This window comes from Macaca thibetana, chromosome 1 (genome assembly GCF_024542745.1).
Source record: "Macaca thibetana thibetana isolate TM-01 chromosome 1, ASM2454274v1, whole genome shotgun sequence".
NCBI classification, from domain to species: Eukaryota; Metazoa; Chordata; class Mammalia; order Primates; family Cercopithecidae; genus Macaca; species Macaca thibetana.
Genome location: NC_065578.1, coordinates 161,792,141 through 161,812,690, shown reverse-complemented (window position 1 = coordinate 161,812,690; position 20,550 = coordinate 161,792,141). Strand labels below are relative to the sequence as shown.

At 52.5% G+C, this 20,550-nt stretch overlaps 1 protein-coding gene across 1 annotated transcript; it reads right to left on the bottom strand.

The window, feature by feature from the left end:
• Positions 1–3,749: 3,749 nt before the first annotated feature.
• Positions 3,750–17,010, bottom strand: TNNI1 (troponin I1, slow skeletal type). The gene is made up of 8 exons (XM_050764692.1): positions 16,925–17,010; positions 12,696–12,729; positions 10,129–10,170; positions 9,431–9,562; positions 7,907–7,996; positions 6,229–6,405; positions 5,201–5,310; positions 3,750–4,131 (listed from the first exon to the last, which is right to left on the bottom strand). The coding sequence occupies exons 4-7, from the start codon at positions 9,554–9,556 to the stop codon at positions 5,203–5,205; spliced, it is 501 nt and encodes a 166-aa protein (XP_050620649.1). The 5' UTR covers positions 9,557–9,562; positions 10,129–10,170; positions 12,696–12,729; positions 16,925–17,010; the 3' UTR covers positions 3,750–4,131; positions 5,201–5,202.
• Between the last annotated feature and the right edge of the window lie 3,540 nt (positions 17,011–20,550).

The window sequence follows — 20,550 nt, the reverse complement described above, 5'->3', positions numbered from 1 at the left end:
TCTAGGGACCTACTTCCTAGTTCCAGTTAGGTTTGTGACCTTGAGCAAGTCACTCTCCCTCTCTGGTCCTTCAGACATTGACCACAGTGCTCTAGGCCAGTGCTGTGAGGTTTTCGAGGCTCACCCTGCTCAGCCTTGGTCTCAGGGGACCCACAGGCCAGCCTAGAAGTGTATCTTGGAAGGAAGAGAAAACCCTTGTCCCTCATCTTTAATGAAGGACCCGCAGGCAGACAAGCTTTGGGGATGTCTGAGGAAAGAGACCTGATGGGGGTCAGGAGAAGAGGCTGCCATTAGCACTGGTCCCAGCGAACTGTCCCGGGCTTCCGCAGCTTGGTCACCCACCTGGAACGAAGCTCCCCGCCGGCCCCCGGCTGCCCAGCCCAGAGCCTTGAGGGGAGTATGACTCACTTCGTGGGGGGCCATTGTGGCTAATGTTTAACTCTGCCCCTCCTTCAGCAAGTCACTTTAGCCCCAGCAGCCCTGAGCGCTGGGCCCTGCCCTGATCATGCCTGCTGCTGAGTGGGCTCAGACACACAGCTGAGCTTGGCCTCCTTGCCCTGTGGGGACTGGCCACCTTGTGGAGAAAGGTGGGGGCAACAGCTGGTCCCCCAAGGGCTCTGGGACAGGCAAGGGTGTAGCAGGTGGCATCCTGCCCTGGTCATTCCTACCAAGCAGAGAGGAGCACCAGGCCCATCTCCACCAGCTGCAGAGAGAGGGGATGCCCACCCAGCTATTGTGTGCTGATTAATAACAGATATCCCCCAAGTAGCACCCATCCCTCTACCCTCAGCCTGGGCCCCATGTTGCAAGAAGGCCTCACCTTAGCCCATTTGGATGTCACTTGCACCTCCTTTGAATGTTTCCCCTTCACTAGGGATGTGGGGACTCTCCGGGTGCATATGCAGGACCCTTAACCCCCAGCTGTGTCCTTCCAAGAAAGTGGCTGGTTGGGCTTTGTTAAGGCCAGTCTGTTCTCAGAAAAGGGCAACCCCAAGGCAGAGTGACCTGGGATCCGGTCTCCAGTCTGCAGCTAGCAAACCCTGTAACTTAGAGTGAGCTACTTGAACTCTCCAGGCCTCCATTTCCTCATCTGTAAATTTGAGCTAACAAATGTACCATTTTTGTGAGAATGCAATTATATAATTCAGATAAAGCATTTAACATCACATATTACTATTATTGAAATGCTGTTATTAAAATAGTCAATAACAGTATGGATTCTAACAGACTTCTTGGGTTGAATCCTGGGCCCACCACTTATTAGCTGTGTGATCATGAAAAGTCCCTAACTCTCTGTGCCTCAGTTTTCCCCACTGTACTATGAGAATAGTAGCCGTACCTTTCTCCTAGGGTTGTTGTGAAGGTTAAATGAATGAAGGTGCACATGCTGGTGCCTGACACATAAGTGTGCTACATGTGTGAGCTGTTACTCAGTGGCTGGCCCCAGCTCCCAGCCCTACTGGCGTTGTGTCCAGGCTGGGTGGTGTCGACCCTCCATGGTAAGAGAGGACTGGAGTAGAATCAGGGCTCTCCAGAGGCCAGGCCTCTCACCCTCAGGCCGCATTCTTGGCTACAACAGACACTTCCATAGATCCCTCTCCCACCCACAAGCTCTCCTTCCCCTTGTCCACGGGGCCTCTCAATCCTTGCGCTCTGGATGTGTCTATGCCTATATTTGCTCTTGCTCCATCCTCATAGGAGATGAATTAGGTCTGTTCCTGCCTGGAAGCAGAAGGAGGAACCCGATGACCTCCAGGAACCCTCTGGTTGGCTCTTCTGCCCCTCCTAGAGGGCCACAGGCTTAGGTGTGTTGAGTGGGCCCCACCTCCTCCTCCTCCCACAGGCCTTCTGCACCCACGTGTTTGCTTTGAGTCAGGCCCAGAGCAGGTCTCCTGCCTTTACATGACTGGGTGGATACCCCAACTGCCAGGGCCCCAGGTTAATAGTTGACTGCAAAACTGGGATTTGACTCTGGAACTTGGGGCCAGGCTCTAGGGAAGGGCTGGGAAAGGTGAAACAAGGAGACTGCTTTGGACCCAGGCCAACCGGAGGAAAGCCCTGTAAGGCGGGGAAGAGTGGGTTTCTGTGGCCGCCTGGGCATGAAGGCATGAAGCCTAACCCCATCCTCTGTGGCCTGGACCAGCCCTGTCAGGTTCTCCAACTTCATGCATTGAGACTGGGTGTGTCTGTGCCTACAGGTTTGTGTGTGTGATTGGGGTTGTGCTTTTTGCACACATCTGCCTCTCTGCCCACTGACCTATTTATAGCAAGAACCCTGGGCAGATTGCTGCTTCCCCTAAGGTAACCCAAGTTGCTGGTTCCCACTGCCATGTTTTCTGAAAGGGGCTGGCAGGCCAGCAGCCCACGGAGCCAGACCATGCCCCAGGGAGTAGCTGGCACTGCACTTTGTACCAATTCCTGGCATTTATGGCAGATAATACATAGGATTTGAGGGCAGAATGGGGACTCAGTAGGGTGGGTGGAAGGATTACTGCTCTGATAACTCAGCCCCTCCTGGGGCCAGTGCTGCGGTGGTCAAAAAGCCAAGGGACCCTAGATCTGGGACCAGCCACTTCCCTTGCAGGCTTAGCTTAGAAGTCATTATCCTACTGCCCTGAAAAGTCAGAACTTGACCAGACACGGTGGCTCACGCCTGTAATCCCAGTACTTTGGGAGGCCAAGGTGGGCGGATCACGAGTTCAGGAGTTCAAGACCAGCCTGACCAACATGGTGAAACCCTGTCTCTATTAAAAATACAAAAATTAGCCGGGTGTGGTGGCACACACCTGTAATCCCAGCTACTCAGGAGGTTGAGGCAGGAGAATCGCTTGAACCTGGGAGGCAGAGGTTGCAGTGAGTCGAGATCATGTCACTGCACTCCAGTCTGGGTGACAGAGCGAGACTCCATCTCAAAAAAAGAAAAAAGAAAAAAAGGAAAGTCAGAACTTTGCTCTCTGCTTCACAGGAGCCTCTCTCACAAGTATGATGGGGGAAGAGGGGCTGCCCCAGACCCCCACTCCACCCCAGCATGCCCTATGCCCTCACCAGGGTTTGGACCCAGAAGTGAGTGGGATGGAGAAAGGACCTGAGCCAGAGGACAGATAAGTGGCCGCCCCCCCCTCCGGGAAAGAATCAGTCCTGGGGGATAGGACCAGTACAGGAGTGTGAAGGGGAAACAATTGGGAGGAGGGTGAGTGAAAGTGGGGAGAGCAGAGGCGGGAGGGACAGGAGTGCCCAGGACAGAAGGAAGGAGTCACCTGGTGGCCAGGCCTGGAACTGCAAGTTTCTCTTCTGTGAGGCCTCCTGCCCTGTGCAGCTGGACTAGGTGAGGGATTGAAAGTGCCCTGACCTCTCAGCCCGGAGCAGTCAGGTACACCCAGCAGACATCAGGGAGAGTTAATCTAGCTTTGCAGAGGAAGGAGAGTATGAAATCCAGCAGGAGAAGCGGCTCTGAATGGAGAGGCCTCTTCTGATGGCCAGAGTCAGGGGCAGGACGGGGTCAGTTCTCGGAGATCAGGGCTCTGGTGAGCTGAGCATCCTGGGTGGTGAGTGTGTGCTGTGTGACATCACAGGGACTCGGCAGAAGGGGCCCCAGGGGACCCTGGCAAGCAGCCACCAATTCCTTAGCCCTCCCTTCAGATCCTGGACTGTGGACTGCAGACAGGCTGACTGGAGCCCAGCACAGCCCTCTCTTCACAAGCCCCAAGTCTTCCCTTTCTTCTCCGTGCTCACAGTCAGAGCTGCAGAAATGACCAGGAAACTGGGTTTTTAATGAAGATGGCTGTGGACACTGTACACACATAGAAGGGGTGTGGCACAGGGCTAGAGGAAATGTGCTCTCACTCCCTCCTCGTCCTTCACCTGTTACACCACAGGGTAGCTGGGAAGCCCCAAGTGCCTCATGGATGGGTGGGAGCCCACCCTGCTGGGGTGAGGTCTTCAGACACTCTCGTTTGTCCTGCCTCTTGGATATCTCTTTAATCCCAGTTCCAGAGGAGGGCATGCAGGCTGGAGGGAAGAAGTGAGGGGGGAGGTGGGAAGGGATGCTCCAGACACGGGCAGAGAAGTGAGTGAGCTGGGTTGGAGAAGAAGCATGAAGCAGGAGCTCAGAGCGCAGCACAGCAAGCTGGCCTGTAGGGACAAAGAGGCGAAGCCATCAGTTCCCGGGGACCTGTGTGCAGTGCATGAATCCCTGACTTACCTACAGCACATGCAGTCTCCAGGGCTTCTCACCCCTAGCGCACCCCTGGCTGGATCTTCATTCATAGGGGCTCCTACAAGACCTCAGCTTCTCAGCCCACAGGCACAGTTTCTCCCCTTTTGGGACCCCTCACACTGCTCCTCCGCACTGCGGCCCTCAGCTCTTACCTGGCCTTGCCATGCTACTCTGTGGGTGGTTAATTCCCACCTCCATGCTTCTGTTGCACCATCAGCCCTTTAACGTGCCCTTCCCTTTATCAGCTAACACTTGCCCATCACGTCCTCAGAGAGCTCCTCCTCTCCAGAAAGCCTGCTCCGACCAGTGCTATCTGGTGGATGCCTGCCCTATTGCACATTCTCTCAGCACTTCCACAGACGGTTTTATGTGGCCTGATTTCCTTGCTTGGCCCAGTTTCTCCAGCTTTTTCCTCAGAGAGTGGGAAGTGTTAGCTTCTCTGAGTGGTAGCTCCTTGGGAACAGGTACTGTGAGTGCTGGGTACTTCGCAGGGAGCACAAATAAAGGACATCACCAGGAGGTATTTAAAAGAGCATAGATTCTCAGAAAGTCAGAGATGAAGGGACCCCAAGGATCCTCTAACCTAGTGGTTCTGAAACTCTCCATGTGCATCAGAATCACCTGGAAGGCTGGTCTCACCCCAGAGTTTCCAATTTAGTGGACCTGGGGTGGGGGGTGATCATTTGCATCCCAGGTGATGTAGATGCTGCTGGTCCCAGGACCACACCTGGAGAACCACTGATTTAACACAGCCCCCAATTTCATAGAGGAGGGGAACAAAAAGGGCCCCCAAACAGAAATGACATGCCCAAGGTATCACAGTGCTGGAGCCAGGACTGAGCCCAGGAGAGCCGACTCAAATCAGTCTCATCAGTGCCTTTGTCCCTGCACCACACTGAGTACAACCTGCCTGCCCATCGTGGACTCCCTCATTATCCTCTAGACTCTGATGGACCCCAGAGAAGGGAGCTGATCTCTAGGTACCTCTATTGTGAGGTCGGAGACTTGGCAGCATCAAACATCTTCTTCCGGCCTTCCATGCCAGACATGGCCTCCACATTCTTCCTCCAGTCACCCACCTCCACAGGCCGCTCCTGTGGACAAGTGGCACACACATCAGGGACTTACCAGGCTGGATGCCCCCCCCAGCTCAAGAGAAGTTGGGTGATAGAAAACCAGTCTCCTCAGATGATAAGAAATCCCAATGCCCCTCCCCAGCTGTTTAAGTCCTAGGACTCAGCCAGGCAGGTGGACACGGGCCAAGCCGAGGCCCCACAGGAAGCTGTGTGGCTTGGGAGCACTGGGTGATAGTGGCAGCTACGGGGCTAGTTCCCACCTCAATGCACCTGAGCAAAACCTCCTCCCAGGCCCCATGCCACCCTCCTGGTCTGGCACTCTGCAGGCTCAAGGCCACCTCTTCCAAGAAGCCTTCCCTTGCGAATGTGACTGCTTTTCCATTTCCTCAGTATACTGCCTGGCTTATCTCTTGTCCTCTGAAGCTTCTTGGGCCAGAGACTATGTTCCTGTCATCCCTGTTCCTTACAGAGCCTATCAATTTGGGGCACATATACTGTGAGTTCAACCAGCTTTGAATAATTTGTTGCTGGGTGGTTGAACTCAGTTCTCTAACGTCTGTGCTCGTGTGTGGCTATCACCAAGATGAGCTGCTGTCTCCTTTCCCTGTGGTGACCAGGCAGTCACCTCCAACATTACCCTATATCTCCACGTTCTCTTCACACTGGGAACAAGATTTTTGCTTCATGTCTCAGTCTGGGGTCTAGCTTTCTTTATGTCCTAGTTTCTTCATCAGACTGGGAACAGCCTGAAGGAAGGGAGCAAGTCTTCTTTCTTTCTTCCCACACTGGTCTTCCAAAACATTCTAGAACATTCTCTCTGTCAAGCTGACTGGCCTCCAACAGGAGCTCCTGGGCCTGCCTGAGGCCATGTGAGGGGTTGACAAGGGGAAAGCTGGTAGGGAAGAGGGTGGAAGGTTCTGAGGAAAGGGACCTCACCTTCTCTGTGTCTTCCTTCTTCACAGACTTGAGGTTGGCCCGCAGATCCATGGACACCTTGTGCTTGGAACCCAGCAGGGCCCGGAGCATGGCATCAGCCGAGACACGGACCCGACGCAGGGGCGGGCGCTTGAACTTCCCACGGAGGTCCATCACCTTCAGCTTTAGGTCCTTAATCTGCAGGTGAGAAGCGCCCGGGGCTCACTGGAGAGGGAGCTAGCCACAGGGCACCCTTCCTAAGGACCTCAGATTGCTAGGGTTCCAGCCAGAGATACACCTTAATTTGTCCACCCTTGAAGCCAGACCTATCAGCAGTCACCAGCCTTTTCATCACCAGGGACTGGTTTTGTGGAAGATGCTTTTTCCACGGAGAGGTGGTGGGGTGGTTTCAGGATGAAACTGTTCCACCTCAGACCATCAGGCATGAGTTTGATTCTCATAAGGAGTGTGCAACCTAGATTCCTCGCGTGCACAGTTCACAATAGGGTTCACACTCCTGTGAGAATCTAATGCCACTGCTGATCTGACAGGAGGCAGAGCTCGGGTGGGAATGCTCACTCACTCACTGCTCACCTCCTGCTGTGCAGCCCAGTTCCTAACAGGCCACGGATTAGTACTGGTCCACAGCCCAAGAGTTGGAGACCCTGCTCTAGGACAGTCAGACCCACCCACCCCTTTGCAAATAGCCACTGCACATTTGCTGATAAATGGATAGTTAATCAGATAGATAAAGCCTATTAGCCATTGCTAATACTGTAACCTTGAATAAAAGGGGTAGCTCCACCAGACTGAGACTTGTCTGGTTTGGAAGCCCTATTTGGAGTGCAGGGTTGCTTCCTTTTGTTCCTGTAGCCTCATCCCTGCTTCTAACTTATTCCTCCCCAGTGAGCCTTCAAAGCAGCTCACAGCCTTGGTCCAGCAGGGTGATAAACTTCCAGGTCCTAGACCCCTGGAGGAATTTCCAGGGTGTGATCTCTAGAGGGAATTCTTAGGAGCTTGGTGACCCCACATATCATTCCCGGTGGGCAGAAGTGGGAAGGAGGGAAGTGACTTGTGCTACCTCCCTGCCCCCTCCTCACTGCTTGGACAAATGACCCAAAGGAGCCCTGTCCTTCCCTGTTCTGCCCCACCCCACTGGAGCAGGGTCTGGATGGAGTTAATCCTCCCACACTCCATGCTAAGGGAGCACAGAGTACCGAAGTGGGAGCCAGAGACCAGCACTGGTCCCAGGACCACCACTGTGCAACCTAGGACAAGTCCTTGGCCTCTCTGATCCTGAGTGTTCTCCTCTGCAAGGTGCAAATAGCCCCTACTTCATCCACAGGCCTATAGGGAGGATCAAAGGCTATAACACACATGAAAGCACTTCACAAAGGTAAGACGTTATTAACAGGCATATGATTATTTGTGTGGGTGGATAAAGAGAGCGGCTTCTGTTAGGCTGATGAGCCCACATGGCAGGTAGGGAGGAAGTTTGTACTTTTCATGTGTGATTATCCACTCTGCCCATCTCCAGATCTCCAGCCCTATGGGGCTAGGGCGGAGAAACCAAAGGTTCCTGCTTAAGTGGCCCCTTCCAGGCCCTGTGGAAGGAGGGGACCTCCCATGGCTGCTGCATCCGTGCCCATGCCCCTGCCTAGCCCACTCTGGCCATGCCCCTTCCCTTCCTTAGACTCACCTCCCTGGTGTTGTGGAGACATTTGGCCTCAATGTCGTATCGCTCCTCATCCACCACCTCTACCTTGGCATGCAGCTCCCGGCACAGGTCCTGGGGGCGGCAGATGGATCAGGCAGGCGCGAAGAAGAGCGGAACAGAGCCATCAGTTTCCAGCCCTTGACCCTCTCCCCAGCCCCTTTGCAAGACCTGGGATCCAGAGAGGAGCTGACAGTTTCCTCCACTCTGAGGCTCATGACAGGCAATAGCTCAAAGGGTATGCCCTCTGTTCTCCTGTCTATATGTCGTGCTTTCTTAAAAACAGTATTCCTTTGCTTGAACCCAGGAGGCAGAGGTTGCAATGAGCTAAGATCACACCACTGCACTCCAGCCTGGCGACAGAGTGAGACTCCATCTCAAAAAAAAAAAAAAAAAAAACCCAACACCACCACCACCAACAACAAAACAGTATTCTTGGCTGGGCATGGTGGCTCATCCCTGTAATCCCAGCACTTTGGGAGGCCAAGACGGGTGGATCACCTGAGGTCAGGAGTTCAAGACCAGCCTGACCAATATGGTGAAACCCCGTCTCTACTAAAACTACAAAAATTAGCCAGGCATGGTGGCACACACCTGTAGTCCCAGCTACTCAGGAGGCTGAGACAGGAGAATGGCTTGAACATGGGAAGTGGAGGTTGCAGTGAGCCGAGATTACACCATTGCACTCCAGCCTGGGCAACAGAGTGAGACTCTGTCTCAAAAAAAAAAGTATTCTTTCATCATGGCTTATTGCAGCCTCAACCTCCTGAGCTCAAGTGATCCTCCCATCTCATTGTTTTAACTTTTTATAGAGACAAGGTCTCACTTTCACTATGTTGCCCAGGCTGGTCTCAAACTCCGGGGTTCAAGTGATTCTCCTGCCTCAGCCTCTCAAAATGCTAGGGTCACAGGCATGAGCCACTGTGCCCAGCAAAATAAAATAGTTTTCTTATGATTAAAGTAATGTTTTAATTTTAGACATTTTGAAAACTATGTATTAAACATAATACAAAAATAATAAAAATTAAAATACCTAGTGATGCCACCACCCAGGGATACTTAGTAACATTTTGATGTATTTCCTTCCAGTCTCTTTTCTCTGTAATCACTGGCATTTAAATAATTTCCCAGTGTTCTGAAAACGTTAAAGACCAAGCTCTAAGAAAGGATAGACAAGTCCTTGGAGAAGTGGGGCTTCTCCAAACCCTGGCTGCCTCCCCATTCCATGCCATCACCCTGACTGCTTATGAAACTGGGCCCCTGGCTCCGCCCAGCCCAGGCAAGTCACGCCTCCCCTCTAAGGCTCAGTTCAGTGCCTGTAAAATGGAATCTAATGTTCCTACCTCACAGGTGGTTGTGAAGATTAAATGAGACCATGGAAGTCAGGGGTGCCCTGTAAATTATGGAACCTTGAGCTAGTGTTAGTTCAGGCTCTTGCCGCCTGGTCCCTGGAGCCACCCACATAGTGCCTCCAACCCCATCCTGCCCTGCCGCACCTGCCGGGCTCACCTGCAGGGCACTGAGGGACAGGCCACGCGTCTGCAGTGTGGGGATGCGCTCTGCCAGGTAGCGCACCTTCTCAGCCTCGCGCTCCTCATGCTCCTGCTCCCAGCATTCCTTGGCCTTGGCCAGCATCAGGCTCTGGACAGAACAAACCTGCTGAGCTGGGGGCCTCGCATCTCCCACCCGGCATCAGGGAATGAGGCGAGGACAGCCCCAGGCTGGGCCAACTCTGAGACCACCGTCCAGTGTAGAAGTGTATGCAGCGGCCACGGACAGGCTGTGCGTGAGGGTACACCAAGTGGCCACACACAATGTTCCTGGAGTCCTGGAACTTGTTTTCCCCTGACAGTGTTCCTCTTACCCACTTACTGTCTGTTTTGACTCACAAAGCTCCAAAGAGAAAAACACATACGAGAATAAAGGAAGTCTCTCTGCCTGCACGAGTAGCTTCCCACTCTGAAGCTGGTCACCACCTACTCTAGGGACCCCAGGCAGGTGCCAGGATCCATACTCGAGGATCCCACCCACTGACCACCTGAGCCTGGCACTGGCTCCAGCAATGCTGGACTCCTTCTGCCCCTCATCATCCTCACTCTGGCCTCCTTCCTTTCTCCTTTCCATAACCCTCCACATCCCTTCAGAGTCGGCTCTCTGCCCCTCTGCCTCCCACTGGGCATCCCCCTGCAGCCAGCCCCCAGCCTCACCTTCAGCAAGAGTTTGCGGGAGGCAGTGATCTTGGGTTTTCTCTGTGAGCAAGAAGAGAGAGAGACAGGTGGTGAAGCAGAGGCTGCAGAACTGGAATTCTGGTCTAGGCCAAGACAAGTGCCAGCTAGGGTTCTCTGTCTTTATCCAGAATCCTCTGCTCACCCTGTGGTGCCTTAAAAGCTCATCTTTGTGATTTAACCCCTGCAGTTCAGACAAGGCTGCAGTCAGCTACCTTGACCTAGGGGCTGAAGCCTTAACTTCCCACTCTGATTCTGCTGCTGCTGAAATCTTGTAAGATACTATGAGGGTCACATGGCTTCTACAGGCACCTCTTTCCTCATCTGTAAATAAGGATATTATGACCCCCCCTTGCTTAGTTCACAGAGTTATTGCAGATGAAATGAGATCATGGATGTGCAAATCCTTTGAAAAGCATAAAAGCTATGTATGTTTTCACACTCCAGGTAGTAATACAGCAATACTTTGATGATCTATCATGCTGCATAAATAAGCTGTGAATTTCCCAAATAAATGAAATGTATCTATGTAGACCTCAAAACTTTTAAAAATGTTAACATTACCCATACAAATCTTTCTAAGATATAAAACCACTGTTTTATCTTCTTATCAAAAATCCTAAACATGTTGTTGCTAGCCCTGTGACAGTGGTGCCTCAGGGGTGGCAAAGGTGAGTAGGGCTGCTTGGCCCCCAACTAATGAGACTGTGATGCCTTTCGAGCACTAGTATCTCTTCTGGGCCATAGGTGGTCACTTCTCATTGCCAGCAGGAAGCATCCTACCTAGACTTAATGTGCTGCAAGCTGGGAGAGCATGGCTCTCCAATGTTATTCCAGGGTGTAAAGTAGAAGTGATTAGGCTTTGAGAGGGAAGTTGTCATGAGAGACAATGGATGAGTTTCAGCAAATGGAATGTGTAACTTCTATTCTGACTGTTCAGAGTGGTTTGTTTGTCTTTTCCTCTCCTAAAGATTTTTGTTACATTTCAGATAAGTGTGATTTCAAAAGAAAGAGCCTATGACTCTAAGCATTACCTCCACAGTTTACACACCGTAATGTACACATGGCAAATGTTTTACTGCTATCTTGTTTCCCCACCACTTGGTGAGTGAGCTGATGGTCACCTCATCTGACCATCAGTCAGTGAGGACTCACTTTAATACGAGCCTTAGCAAAACTTCAACATTCATATGAATGTTCAAAAGTAACATTTTCAATTCTTTCCGAGAATCTCTGTGCCACATGTCCCCTCCATCAATACCGCTAATTCGCACTGTTGCCATCCCTGAGTCCCCATTCCTATCCCTGCCATCCCCATCCTTGGACTGTATATAGGCTGTGATCTCAGCAGCCTGTTAAGTCTGGAGTGTATAGAATGGCCAGTGTCAGGATTATCTAACACCTGAGGGATTTAAGGACATCTCTTTGCTCCTCGCTCAATGTTCAGCCACTGGGCAAGAGTGGAATAACCCAGTGACTATCCCTTACCCCTCAAATATAGCTTTGCACAGGATCAGCTTTGCATGGAATAGGGTGGTCCCCCCAGGACTGGACCAGCTCTCAGAGTGGGTGAGGAAGAGCTCGTGCTCAGCAAAGATGCAGAGTCACACCCAGCCCTGCTGCAGTACCAGTCCCAGGACAACCTTCCAGTGACATTGTACACTGGCACAGCAACTCCCTGGACACTAGGAAACCCCACATCCAGAATCTTCGCCTGATGTTTCCATCTCCTGGGAATTTGTTCAGCCACTAAATACCCTACACCTCCCAGACTCCCACCAGGGCTTAATACAAGCTCTCCCCTCTCCTCAAATGCCAACCCCACCTTCCCACCTTTACCAGTCAGAAGAGTTAACCAGGACAGAGATACCCCAAATACCACTTACCTCGCTTCAGGCATCCATCACAGGAAGGACAGGGAAAGAGCAGAACACAGAGTGAGTATGAACAATGAGGATTACATGTGCGGCCGCAGAACCTCGCAGACCAGCTTGGGGAAGGAGGGGGCCGCTGACAACAGTGAGCCAGAGAGTCATCAGGCATCAGGCAGGGGGAGAAGTTCGAGGTTCCGGCAGAACAGAATAAAAACTCAACAGCCGTTTGAACTACCGGGCATTCTTATTGGGATGTACTGGGCATGGTAAGTTGGGGAGAAGTGGTGGAAGGGGAGGGAAGCCTTAGGGTAGGGTTCCAGTAACATGAAAGCATCCATCCATGGGTGTGTGGGTAAATTCCCAAAGCTTTGTTCACCTACTGTGTCAGTGTTAAGTGGTGGCCTGGTACACGCAATTCACGTGTTAGATCAAGACAGGAAAACTCTGAGGCACAGGCCAAAAAGGCACTCCCAGGGCAACCTGAGAGTGAGTTCTGCTCAATGGCTGGGAGGACATAGGCAGCACGGGGAAGACCATCAAGTGCTGTCCCTGTTTGAGGACCTGGTCTCTTAGGGGAAAGCTTTGGGGGTTGAAAACACGGTGCCTCCACTGTGGGGCTGAAGTCTGTGGCAAAGGGACTTGCCTTCCTGGGGCCCCAGATGGCAGTGAGACTACTTACACTTCCGGCATGGTGGCAGTGGGACAGCACCTGGGGGCACAGAGGAACAGTTCATGAGGGAAAGTAGAAACCCCTGCCCCCAACCCAGCTGCGCCTTGGGAGCCCAGCCTAGGAGACAGAGTCAGAATACAAAAGGAAGAAATCAGACACACTGGATTCCAGCAGGTCAAGATGGGACAGGGTTGCAGGGCAGGGGTCAGCCAACTACAGCTCAGAAGCCTAACCTGGCCCCCCGCCTGTTTTTACTTAAAGAGTTGCAAGATTTTTTTTTTTTTTTTAAGAATTTGCAACAGAAACCTTATGTGAGCTACAAAACTATCTGGACCTTTCCAGATAAAGCTTGCTAAGCCCGGTGGAGAACAGAATGGAGTCCATAGGAAATATGCTTGGAAAGTGAGAGCAGCCAGGCACAGTGGCTCATGCCTGTAATCCCAGCACTTTGGGAGTCCGAAGTGGGCAGATCATGAGATCAGGAGTTCAAGACCAGCCTGGCCAATATGGTGAAACCCCATCTCTACTAATAATACAAAAATTAGCGAGCGTGGTGGTGCACGCCTGTAATCCCAGCTACTCAGGAGGCTGAGGTAGAAGAATTGCTTGAATCCAGGAGGCGGAGGTTGCAGTGAGCCGAGATCGTGCCACTGCACTCCAGCCTGGGTGACAGAATGAGTCTCCTTCTCAAAAAAAAAAAAAAAAAATTGAGATTGTAGCTCACTCTTGAGGGCCTTGAAGGACAGGCTGAGTTTAGATTTTATCCTGTGGATTAAGAGTGGTCATTGAGGCCGGGCGCGGTGGCTCAAGCCTGTAATCCCAGCACTTTGGGAGGCCGAGACGGGCGGATCACGAGGTCAGGAGATCGAGACCATCCTGGCTAACACGGTGAAACCCCGTCTCTACTAAAAATATAAAAAAATAAGCCGGGCGAGGTGGCGGGCGCCTGTAGTCCCAGCTACACGGGAGGCTGAGGCAGGAGAATGGCGGGAACCCGGGAGGCGGAGCTTGCAGTGAGCTGAGATCCGGCCACAGCACTCCAGCCTGGGCGACAGAGCGAGACTCAGTCTCAAAAAAAAAAAAAAAGAGTGGTCATTGAAAGGCTCAGAGAGAGGAAGGCCTGGAAAGTGAATGAGCAGAGTGGATGCTGGAATATGGGTAGCTGCTATGTGGCACAACTCCATCCACAGATGGTAATACAACTGGCACCCCCAGGGTGGGGCAGTGAGAGGCCCTGAGTGGGGGAGGATAAGCCGCGAGGCAGGGCAAATCCTGTGTTCACCCAAGTCTGTCTTTCCCCATTCTGTGTTGGTTTTCCTCTCTGCAAAATTAGGGGTTAAATCAGTGGGTTTCCACTTGATGTTTATTATTAATTAATATTAATTAATTAAAATAATATTTAATTAATTTTATTTGGTTGAATCCTTTGTTCTAACCAAATCTTACTTGGAAGTAAAATAAATCCAATCAGTATAAGCAACATGGCATTTTGCCTATCAGAAGGTGGAGGGTGGGAGGAGGGAGAGGATCAGGAAAAATAACTAATGGATACGTCTCTCATATCTGAGTGATGAAATAATTGATACAACAAACCTCCATGACACATGTTTACCTGTGTAACAAACCTGCACATCCTGCACATGTACTCCTGAATTTAAAAATCAAACAAACAAAAAGAGCTAAATGGCACTGGTTGAAGGGGGTTACCATAGCAGCCTTGTAGTCTTCTGTGAGGATACTTGGCCATGGAGCACAATTTGAAGCCCCCTGACAAGGTGATCCTGAGGCCCAGGCCAAAGAGGGAGTCCATGAGGCTGCAGAGGGAGATGTTCCAAAGCCAGACATAATTCACCGTCTTGCCTGGGCCTGGACACAGAGCATTCCAATGCCAGAGGAGGGAGGGACTGTGCAAAAGCTCAGGGAAACGAAGGGGACAGCTGAGGTGAGGAGCAGGTGTGCAGGGGCGCACAGAAACTCTGAGCCAGGCTGTGAGGTAAAGGGTGGGAGAGCCCAGTGTGTGTGTGGAGGGGAGGGCAGGCATGGAGCTCAGGGTCAGGAGTGTGGACTTGGTTCAAGAACCTGGTTGTGGGGTCTGGGAGGCAGGGAATTAAAGTACACTTGCAAAGTGCCTGCCAATAATTTCATCCCAGACCCACCCCTTCCTCTGCCCTAATTCTCTCCTTTCACTTTGTGCCCATGAAGCACTGTCCCAGCCCCAGTGAACATGCTTTGGCCACCTCCCCTGAATCTACCAGTGGATCAGAAAGCCTTCTGGGCCTCCCTCCACCTCTGCCTCCACCTCTGCCTCCACCACCAGGGGAGGGGAAGGCTCGGGTGGAGGAGATGGAGGGGTAGTGTGACCCCAGAGTCTCAGCTGTCATGCTGGGGTACAGAGGGAGGGGTATGGAGACAATCCATGAATTCCTGAGATGCTTGGCTGGAATTAGATTTTATAGGCAGCTGCTTATTCTGAGGGCTCTGCTTCTCCAAAGATGCTGAGGAAATCCAAAGGAAACACCAGCTGGCGAAGAGCCACCTCCAGGCCCCTCTGTCCATCATCAGCCTCCAGGAATGCCAGTGTCCAGAGGGCACCAGGTCTGTGTCTGTCTCCCTGGGATGTGCCTTGTCCTTGGTGGGCATTTGGCAGTGATCATGCCTCCCTCTCTCCCTCAGAAAGCCAACTGTCCCCAGTGTGGGGCCCTACCTGCCAAGGCCAATTTGCACCTCATGCCAAGCTCTGGGACCTGCCCCCAGCCTGCCTCACTGACAAATGCCAGACCAAGGGGTCCCACGTCAGGCAAGAGGCCTCAGCCTGTGCTCTGACACCCACCAGACGGGGGCCCTTGCCAGGCTCTGTGGAAGTCAAGCAAGGACTGATAAGTCAGGATGTAGATAGCACGGGAAGGCTTGGAGAGCCAGGATTCCATCTCCTCCACAAGTAGCAAGCAAGGAGATAATGAGAAAATCCTCCACCCACGGGAGGGAGCAAAGAGTCTCTGGTGGTTGCCTCAGAGCTGGGCTTTCCCTTTCTTGAGGCTCTGCAGCATGGCAGGGACTATCAACTAGACTATGAGATTAAGTCTGTGTATGTAAATGTGTGTAAGTGACTGTGTGTGAGAGTGTGTGTGTGTGAGAGAAAGAGAGAGAGTGTGTGTATATATAGGGGAAAGAACTGATCTCTGCACACCCAATGATCACATCCACAAGTATCTAGTTAGGCTCATGTTCTTCCCCCTACTCCCCATCCCCTGACCTTGGAACCCCATTCAAGGGCATCCCTGTCTTCCTTGCCTGACGGTTAACACTCCCAAGCCCATGGTGCTGGGCTGCCTACCACACACCATACCCCCATCTTGAGCTCTGAATAGCAAAGCCTAATCTCAGAGTTGCTGTGGGACTGTGACTCCCAAACCCGGTGGTAGGTGCTGCCTTCAGCCCTCACCCAAGTCAGGGACTGCCACATGGCCTCCTGCCCCAAGCCTTGGGTTGCCCTGTGGATACTGCCCTGGCGTATGTGTTCACTGGCTCTTGTGCCTCAACCCAAAATGCTGCCACCATTGCCTTCCTCCAAGAGGACCCCCAGTATCTACTGCTGCTCCTCAGAGCCAGGAGCTCTGAGCAGGAGCGGTCAAGAGGGGTTGCCGGTCTGCCCTCCCCTGCTCTTGTGCTGCAGTACAGAGGGATGGGCAAAGGGAGCTAACAGCGTCGCTCAAAGACAAAGAACACAGAAGCAAGATAGTTTCCTTGCTCAGCAGGGGGCTCTGGCCCTGCCTTCTACGCTCCCTGGGAGTCCTGCACGCCAGGCACCCTCCTTCTCTTCCGCTGCAGGTATTGCTGACTTTGAGCGCTCACCCAGCTCTCTGATCCCAGAGCCACCCCTTCCCCTGGGTGCACTAACCCTCCCACACCCTGCTGGGCATCCTGTGTGAAAACGTCATCCCTTAGGCAGCCTTGGGGCTCCTAAGGAACCTCATGGAAGATTCTTCTCCTTGCTCCCAGCTTCCAAATAGCCAGGAAAAGTTTTCACCTCTCACAACAGTTTTGCAAGAGATAGGCCATTCTGTGGGACAAAATGCTGTGGGAGTATTTTAGGAATGTTCTACCAACAAACCAACTGTACAGGCAAGAAACGGTTTTCTCCAGCTCCAAGACCTCGCTTTCTCCTTAAACAAAAGCCCCAGGTTCTCTGCCTGGGATCAACCTAGATCTGAAGTCCTGGGCTGTAGGCGCTTACCTTGTTCAGTCCTCGTGGAGCTGGGCTGGCCTGTGCCTCGCTGTAGACTGCAGACTGTGAGGGGCAGAGCCGAGGGGAGGCTATGAAAACTGTGGCCAGCAGCAACTGGCCGGTAAAAATAGAACAGACCCACTGCCCCCTCCTGCTGCCCCTCCTCCCTTCCACCCCTCCCACCACACACACACACACACACACACACACACACACGCACACCTCACAGGGCAGATGCGTGCTGAGATGCACACAACAGTCACACAGGCCGAAAGCCACGCGAGTTTGTGGCTCAGGAGCAGAGGCAAATTCTGTGCACATAGGTGCCACCGATTGAGTGAAACCAGCACCCACCTGGGGAGACTCAAGCTGCAGAAAGGGAAAGAACGAACAGCCAGACCAGGTGTGGGGACTGAACAGAGATGGGACCGGGAGGGGGAATGAGGGAGAGCAAGGGGCCACAGGGAAGGCCCAGAAGGGCAAGTAGCAGCTGGGGGAAGAGGACCATTGGGCTAACCCTGCATCTCTTATAAGGCATTATGGAAATGAGGCCCCCAAACCCATGCTCCAGAAGCCCAAGAGGGCTAAAGACTCAATTTTCCGGGATTTTTCGGTGGCTCGGGTGCACGTGGGATAGGAGAGTGCCTGGCTGTGGGGAGTGATGTGAGCAGTGTTGCAGGCTGACCCCAGTGAGTGTTTCCAGGGCTGAGCAGAACGGCAGTGGCAGCAGGGCCCACCTTTCCGCTCAGGGAGGTCTGAGGGTCTGCAGACACTCTGCATGCCACTCCAGGTGGGTTTCCTGGAATCTAGATTTCCTGGGTTCCAAAAAACACCCAAGTTTCATGCCAGGAACTCAGTGAGACTAATTCACCTCTCCCCTGCCCTAATCTTCATCTCCAGCCAGAAGCCAACAGATCCCAGGGGACTGGAGCCACAGGGGCTGCACCTGTTTACTGGGTATTTTTAGGACAGTTGATGAACACATAATACCCACCCTATAGTCAGAGAAAGACAATGCCTGCTATGTTAATCCTGTGGCTATTATAGTGTGTCATCTCATGGGTTGGGGCAGGACACTGACCCTCTCGGAGGCCAGAGAGAGGCCTCGCAAGCAGGAGGTTAGGGAGTCCCAGCCATGCTCCCCATTTGGAGAGGGAGAGAGTAATGGGCAGGGGTGTCCTAAGGAGACACAACCCAGTGCCCACAGAGGTAAAGGCCCTGCCCTCTCTACACCGACATTCTGCTGCCTAATAGAGGTTGCTCTAATTCTGTTCTGGTCGGGTCAACTTTGAGAAGCCTCTATGCGAGAAAGCTGCCAGGAAGAAAGGACAGGGTCTAGGGAGACATGGGGGTTGGGGGCATAGGATTCCAAGTGGAGAGGCTGGAATGGATAATGGAGGTGGACTCCAGCCAAGAGGATCAGCCAGAGGGAGCAGGAATTCAGGGCCTTTGCAGATAAGCCTACTGGAGTTTATTGCCTCAGCTTATTATAATTTACACAATAACTTTCCTTTTATTTATATACTTTTTTTTTTTTTTTTTTTTGAGACAGAGTCTCGCTCTGTCACCCAGGCTGGAGTACAGGGGCGTGATCTTGGCTCACTGCAACCTCTACCTAGTGGGTTCAAGTGATTCTCCTGCCTCAGCCTCCTGAGTAGCTGGGACTACAGGTGCGCCACCATGCTTGGCTATTTTTTGCATTTTTAGTAGAGACAGGGTTTCACTATGTTGGCCAGGCTGATCTCAAACTCCTGGCCTTGAGCGATGCACCTGCCTCGGGCTCCCAAAGTGCTGGGATTACAGACATGAGCTACCATGACCAGCCTATACAATAACTTTCTTAAAAGACCTTGATATTCTCAAAAACTGAATTATCTGCATGAATTATCCTGCTTTTTGAAAAGGAAAAACAAAGAGCACAGGTCGATAAATAGAAGAACAAAGCAGGGTGAACACAAGCCAAGAAAGTAGGCAGCCAGATGTCCACAGCAAGACGTGGAGAACATAGCACAGCCAGGGGCCCTTCTTGGGCAGGAGCCACGGAGAATCTCAGACTCAGAGTTATTCATCTTCACACTCTGTTGGGCAGCATGGGGCCAGGACCCCTCACCCCAGTGTCCCAATTCCATCCCCACCATCCCTGCACACCACGTGGAATCCAGCCTCCAGCTCCCCCTCTGAGATCCACCATGACCTTCGGCCCCAGTTCACACACTGACTTCTCCAGCATCTCTCTCCTGTCGCTCAAAGGTGGCCTTCAAAAGCAAGCATGCCATGCCCTGTTGTCCTTGCTCCTGAGCCCCATCTTCCTTCATGTATGGAGTGGGTGCAGAGCAGGCCACAATGATCCAGGCCGCCCACACCCAGCTGAGGGGCCGCCACTGGAGGTCTCAGCCCTGCAGCCCACTCACTGCCCCAACCAAGTGCGCCTCTGCAGCCTTTCTCCTCCCGCCCTTGCCTACAGAAAAGGTCACCCCTTCTCAGTGCACATCTGCCCTGGGGCCAGGTTTCCTATTCTCCCTGCAGAGCAGGCACAGCTGTACCAGAGCTGAGGTTCTGTCTGACACAGATGCTCACTGGTCAGGGAGGACCCTTCCCAGACACAGAGCCAGAAAGAGTGCTCCTGGCCCTGGCCCCAAGCAGCACTGTTTGTGCTACGCTGAATAGTGGCCCTCATAGGTGCCTGGGCCCTAATGCAAATGTGAATCTGTTACCTTAGATGGCAAAGGGTCTTTGCAGATGTGATTACATTAAGACACTTGAGATGGGGAGATTATCCTGGATTATCTTGGTGGGCCCAATCTAATCGCAAGTGTCCTTCTCAGCTGAGTGAGTCATGAGAAGCAGGGTTGAGAGAAGGAAATGTGATGAAGGAAGCAGATGTCAGAAAAGATGCTATGCCACTGGCCTTGACCATGGAGGGAGGTCATGAGCCAAGGAATGCAGGCAGCCTCTACAAGCCAAAAAAGGGACAGGGAACGGCTTCTCCCCTAAAGCCTGCAGGGGGAAGCAGGCCTCCCAACACCCTGCCTTGCAGCCCAGGGAGACTGACTTCAGACTTCTGCCCTCCAGAATGGTAAGATAATAAACTTGGGTTATTTGTGCTGACTTGTTACAGCAGCAATGAGAAGCTAATACATTCTTCAGTGCCTTGCTGGGCCCTGGACTTCATGGTTCCGGCTATGCTTGGGACTAGCCAGGAAAACGGTGATCCTGGGAGGGTCAGTGAAACAAACCAGCCCGGGTTTCAGAACAAGGCAGCCCTGAGGAAGAGTGGGCCAGAATCCAGCCCCACCAGGGCCTGCCTGGCCTTCCAGAAAGCCAGCTCTGATTTTGCCGAGAGCATCACAGGACACCAGAGCAGGAAGACTGTCCAGTCCAATCTGTGTGCCCGTGAGGAAACCCAGGCCCCCAGAGGGGAGGCCACAGGGTGAGGGGTCAGGTCTCCTAACTCCCAGCCCAGTGCTCTGTCATGCTGCCCACAAAGCAGAGACACTTCCCTAACCTTAACTTTAGCCCAATTCTAATCCTAACACTAACCCTCTTTTAACCCCAATATAATCCCTGTCCCTGTCTTTATCCCTAACCTACTAGAACCTTCACCTTCTTGCTCTCTACTCTCTTGCTTGGTTTAC